The sequence below is a fragment of the Centruroides sculpturatus genome, unplaced genomic scaffold (assembly GCF_000671375.1).
Source record: "Centruroides sculpturatus isolate CEXI.00-Female unplaced genomic scaffold, Cexi_2.0 scaffold40, whole genome shotgun sequence".
NCBI lineage: Eukaryota > Metazoa > Arthropoda > Arachnida > Scorpiones > Buthidae > Centruroides > Centruroides sculpturatus.
The window spans coordinates 1,414,435-1,420,633 of record NW_019384602.1 but is presented as its reverse complement, the minus strand read 5'-3'; the positions used below and the strand labels follow the sequence as shown (position 1 = coordinate 1,420,633).

General features: G+C 36.3%; 2 protein-coding genes across 2 annotated transcripts; both read left to right on the top strand.

Annotated features, from left to right (window-relative positions):
• The first annotated feature begins 2,549 nt into the window (after nt 1-2,549).
• On the top strand, nt 2,550-3,551 carry LOC111625074. Its single transcript, XM_023368103.1, has one exon. The coding sequence runs from the start codon at nt 2,550-2,552 to the stop codon at nt 3,549-3,551; it is 1,002 nt and encodes a 333-aa protein (XP_023223871.1).
• An 83-nt stretch (nt 3,552-3,634) lies between these two features.
• On the top strand, nt 3,635-4,195 carry LOC111625073. The gene has a single exon (XM_023368102.1). The coding sequence runs from the start codon at nt 3,635-3,637 to the stop codon at nt 4,193-4,195; it is 561 nt and encodes a 186-aa protein (XP_023223870.1).
• Nucleotides 4,196-6,199: the final 2,004 nt, after the last annotated feature.

Genomic DNA, 6,199 nt, shown 5'->3' with positions numbered 1-6,199 from the left:
CCTTTACAGTATTTCCTTTAGAATTTTAATTTTTGCTAAAATGAATTTTTTATTGGCTGTATGAAGATTTCATTCATCACATGGAACAGTGAATAATCTTCACCAATCAAAATGTTAATTTATCATCAAAGAACATTTACAGTGGTACCTCATGCTTCAAACTTATTTCATTCAACAAGGTTGTTCAAACTTTGAATCGTTCAAAATCCAAAGCAATTTTTCCCATAAGAAATAATGGAAAGTGAATTAATTAATTCCCTGACACTAAACAATACCCATTTTGATAAATATAAACTGCAAATACACATTATTTAATGTAAAAATAAAACAATTACATATTTTAATAATAAATTAAAACTTGAAAACAATAAATACATAAATAATGTATAATAAAAAACATATTAAAAATAAGATAAATATTTTGTTTTGATAGGAATGCCTGATGATTCACTTGGTAATGATGAAATGCCATTCTTGGTTAATATAATCAAAGTATATTTTAAATTATTATTTAGAGGTAAGAAGAGGACAACTCTCAAAAAAATTTTTTTTTTAAATTCTGAGTTGTTGGAGTTGGAGTCAGGAGCTTGATCTACTGACTCAGACCTGGGAAAATGTTAAAGAATCCCTAGTGTGACTTACAGCTTAAAATAGAATCACATGTACTTAATTTTATGTATATTGTTCTTTGTGAGATTGGTTTCAATTAAAAAAAAAAAAGCTTTAAGTTGACTTTTTGCTAATTGTTAAAAATGTTTGCAAACTATTAAAAAATATGTGTATTGCCAACGACAGTACATCTGCAAAGTTTCAACTAGATTGGAAATTGGGACGTAAATGAATTGCAATGTTTTACTTGGACAGATTGACAGAGTAAGTCAATAAAAAGCTTTAAAAATTGCATTTACTGACCAGTAAATGCAATTTTTAAAGCTTTTTCACACATCACATCACACACCATCAACTTCAGCATCTTAAACGTGGCCATCATATCCACAACAAGTGTAATGCTTTCATGTTTTACAATAAGTTCCTTTTTAATTTCAATTGTTGATACTACAACCTTCCTTTTAGACTTTGTTGCTTCCATGCACTTTTTGAATTTCATAGCTAATAACTAAAAGTTATATTGAGTTGAACAGAAAATAACAACTTTTTTTCATAAAATTTAACACATTACTTCTAATGAGAGATTGTATTCTTTGTTTAGAAGCTTATTTTAAACTTTTTACTTTGTACTTTGTTTGAATAAAATTAAGTCAAAATGTCTTCAGATAAAAAACATATCAGGTATGCTACTCTTTATGAATTTTGAAAAGGATATAACAGAGATGCAAAATACTATTCCATGAACAGGGCAACTGAACTATTCCATGAACTTTAGACTGGGCATAAGATATTTTATTTACATAGTTTATTTTTATTATGCAAACATTATTCTCACTTAATTAAATTAACTTGAAATTAATAGTGTATGTAACATATATATTTTTCACTTTGATTTTTAATTGTCACTTTCCATAAAGAAACAATTAAATAATAGATATCTAGCAAACAATCACTTTAAAGTCAAAACTCAATTAAATCTAAAACTGAACTCCAAATAGCATTCTTTCAAAGTCTAAAACATATAAACATTTGATGAAATGCAGATCTGCAGAATATTTTCAGGACCAAAAATTTTCTCAAAAATTATTCACATCAGCACACAAAACAAAAAATTTTATGAATGAATTAATAATTATTACTGCAGTAGTTTGGAAGATTCAAATTAAAATACCATATAAATAATTACATTGACCTATCCTGTAATTTTCCAAACAACATTAAACTGAAAAATTAACTTAAAATATTCTTTTAATTTAAATCAATACAAACTTTCACTCATAAAATAGTGTTGAAATAAAAATGAATTTTTTTTTATTCTTTGTAAAATAAAAACCATGGTTTCATAATTGAAACTGACTTGTCACTACTACAAGTGAATAAACTGATCAGAAATAAAGTAAACAATGTTCCAATTTAACTTTTAAAACACAAAATCTCCCCATATTTTGGTGAATTTTTCCAATTAATATCTACAGACTTAGCTGAGATGTTACTACATTTTATTGTAATGTTTTTGTGGCTAATACTATAATATTAGCCACAGAAACATTACAGAATATGAAAAACATAAAAATGCAGAATATGCCCAAAACACATTTATGTGATTGAGCATATTCTGCACAGCTGATGAAATGTACAAATGACTGGGCTTAAATGAATAAATTGTTAATGTAAAAACAAGCAATAAATATTATATGTTATCAAGTGTGAATACTAATTACTTAGTATATTTAAATTATATAATTAAACATGACTTAAATAACGTTACACTATCCAGAACCTGTGACCAGTGCTCTACGCGTATATATAGTATATCGCTTGACAAACGTTTTCGAGCAATCTGTTCGCTCTTCTTCAGGTCGACTGAAAATTCCCCAGTTGGAGTGTATATTATTCGTTGGGATTAGGTGTTGGTTTCGGCTGGGTGGGCCGTTTCTGGCATGTGCGGTTGTGTGGTGGGGGAGTGCCTTATGTGCCTTAATAGAACCATCCGATCATCCAGAAAGCGGATCTTCGCAAAGTTGAAAGAGTTAATAGAGACCGAAGACTCCTTATTCCACACACACCCGGACGTATTGGCAAGAGAGAACGCTAAGTTGGTCCCAGTCTACGAACGCCTATCTGCCGACCTACGAGAACGCTACCACAAGAAGCTGAATTGGGTACTAAAATTTCAGGTACCTAAAACTAACCAACGCCCCACGTTCCCGTTTATCCTTTGGGACAACATCCAACCACCTAACTTCGTTATAGACATACTTAGATATGGCCCAACCTTTGCACCCCCGCCGCCCAAAAATGGAACCAGAGACCTCATCCCGGACATGGAATACCTTTTAAAAAGCCTCCCAGACACGCAGAAGGAATATTACAGATGGATGTCCTCGATAAATATCAGGAAAGCTAAGGAGCAGCAAGAAATTATAGAGCTCAGGGACAAGGTGAGACGTACTGCTAGATGGATGCGAAGGAACGGAGTAATTCTCACCAGAGCAGATAAGTCCAGAATGCTAGTCCTCATGAAACGCAGCTCATACCAGCAAGGTTTGAGGGAATACATTGATAATACAATGTGCGAGAAAGAAAAGGACGATGTAATCGACAAACTACAAGCTAAAGTTAGACACCTCGCTGACTCTAGATTAACCAAGTGCCTGGCACTACACGACGTAATAGTTGATTCACCAGATGTACCTAGACTTTTCGCCTATGCTAAAACACATAAGATGGGACAACAGTTATGCCCAATCGTAGACAAGGTAAGGGCGCCAACACGAAAGCTTGAGAAAGCCATACACAACCTCCTAACTCCCCATCTGGAAAACTACCCCTACAACGTAAATAAACCGACTGACCTCATCCGTCTCCTACAAGATCTACCCTCTCCACCACGATTTATGATAGTCCTGGACTTCAAATCTATGTACTGTACCCCTCAATAGAGCTACCTCCAGCCTTCTGCTCCCTCAGAGATTTTTTGTTTAATACAGTTCAAGACCAAGCACTACACCAACAGGTACTCGAGATGGCCCATCTGGTGTGTTATGACTCTGTTTTTAGGTTTGGCGACACTATCTACCGGCAGAAAAAGGGTGTACCGATGGGTAGCCCACTCTCGGGCAACCTCTGTGAAATGGTCGTCAGACAGCTCGAAGGTAAGGCCCTCCCACCTTTCCTTCCTAGCATCCTGATTTATAAAAGATACATGGACGACATTCTTATCGTATGGGGAGAGGTCCCTGACATGACATCTTTCGTCAGAACCGTCAACTACAACCCTTTAGGCCTAACCGTTGAACTGGAGCAAGCTAGTACAGAAGAAGTCCATTTTCTCGACATTGAAATAAAAATAGTAGGACCCACCATCCACACGGCCATATATCACAAGCCCTCATCCATCCCCATGTACATACCAGCCAATTCTCGTGACCCGTTCCCGTACAAGGCCGCCGCCTTTAGGGCGCTGGTGGAGAGAGCGTTCTCACACTCATCCACCGACCAAGCCCTAACAAACGAATTAGCCCGCATCAAAAGAATAGCAACTGAGCACGGGTTCCCGAACATGACACACCGCTTAGTTGAATGATACCAGCAACAGAAACACGCCCCAACCGCGGGAAATGCCGCCGGCCCGCAGCAAGATAGCCCAACACGGGTCCCCATCACATTCAACCCACACCTCAAGACTGTGCATAGGAAGATAGCCAGAGAGCACGGGATACGATTAGCATACGGAAGATGCCCCACAATTTTCCGTATCCTACGGAACGATAAAGACCCTCCTGATCACACCAGACTACCCGGAATCTACTCTATCCCACTCCGAGACAACAGGCAGAACGCAGACCTACTATACATCGGCTCAACCAAACGCTCCTTGTACACCCACCAGCGAGAACACCAAGCGGATATCCGACACGGGAGGCTAACCACAGCCCTGGCCACATAAGCGTCAGATCCCGAAATTGAAGCGCAACTCGAGAAGGCTACTATCATCATCAACATGCCCCACCAACAGCATCTCAGGTGGCTGGAAGCTGAGATGCTGTTGGTGGGGCATGTTGATGATGATAGTAGCCTTCTCGAGCTATCTACAACGCCGGCCGGCTAACCACCTGCGTTAACCGGAAGGAAGAGCTAACCCTGTCTCTCGCCTGGCAATCGCTGTTAGACGCCAACCCGCCGTTTCCTCCCCACCACACAACCGCGCATGCCAGAAACAGCCCACCCAGCCGAAACCGACACCCGATCCCAACGAATAATATACACTCCGACCGGGGAATTTTCAGTCGACATGAAGAAGAGTGAACAGATCGCTCGAAAATGTTTGTCAAGCGATATACTATATATATGCATAGAGCACTGGTCACAGGTTCCGGATAGCGTAACATTAATTTCACCCGGTGCTGAAAGTAGAACAGTTCCTATATTTTAATGACTTAAATAAATTTATCAATATATTAACAAATTGCCTAAATGTAGGTATTACACTGTACATGATGATCATAAACAACTAATATATATCCTTTTAAATGAAAACAACTTTATGAACTAAAAGTTATGAAATACATGTAGCTGCTTATAAAATGTTTGGAATTTGCCAGTAATAAAAATAAAGAAAAAATAATAATCATTAAATTATTCTGCACTTTTGAACCAATAATGAAATAAAATAATATTTACACTTTTATAATAAACTGTTTGTTTTTATTTGCTGTAATGTCTCAAATTACAAGTTATTTTTATGGTATAGAGAAAAAAAGCTACCATACTTTTTGTATGTATAATAAATAGGGACAACTTTTTTGTAATAATGACAAGGCAACTTATGCATTATGATGGCTATTTTCTTCTTAAAGCAGACAAGTGTGTCATAACCTTAATAATGTTGGAAAGAAGTGAAATTAAAGAACAATGGAATGGGGTCTTTACTTCCAGTGCAAGAGGCAATCAATATACCCACACATGAATGAATCATGATACAAAAGCAAATACATCAGGAAAATCCTGTTTTTGGTCCTTTTCCCCATCACTCCAATACACATAGGTAGTTTTTCCCATGGCAGCACAAGCTTTTGCCACTTCTTCCACCAATTTCAAATTATCATCTCTAAAACTTTTGCAAAATGCAAAAATGGTAATTAACAGCAAAAACATTGCTTTAAATGCCTTTTCTAATTAATAACATAATTTTAAAATTTAAAAATCACATAATTTATTAGAACTATTATCCTAAGTTAGCTGCAAGCTCATTTCTAGCATACAAACATTAGCTATTATATAGTATGCTCTAACAATAAAACAGTGCTCTTGACTGCGCCAGAAAATCGATTGGCGCCCACGAAAATTCAAAAATACAAAAATGAAGTATATTACCAAGTAACCCAATGAGAACTGCTTGCCTATCATTTTAGTTGAAAATACAAGAAGTTTTATTCCAAGCAAGCATCGCAAGCCCGCTAGGTTAATTTCTGCTGCTTGCTTGAAAGAAAATTTCTCATATTTTATATTAAAATGATAGGCAAGCAATTCTGTTAAAAGCACTGGCACTGAACGTTTCGCTTCATGCAGTCTATTTTGCAACTTTTTT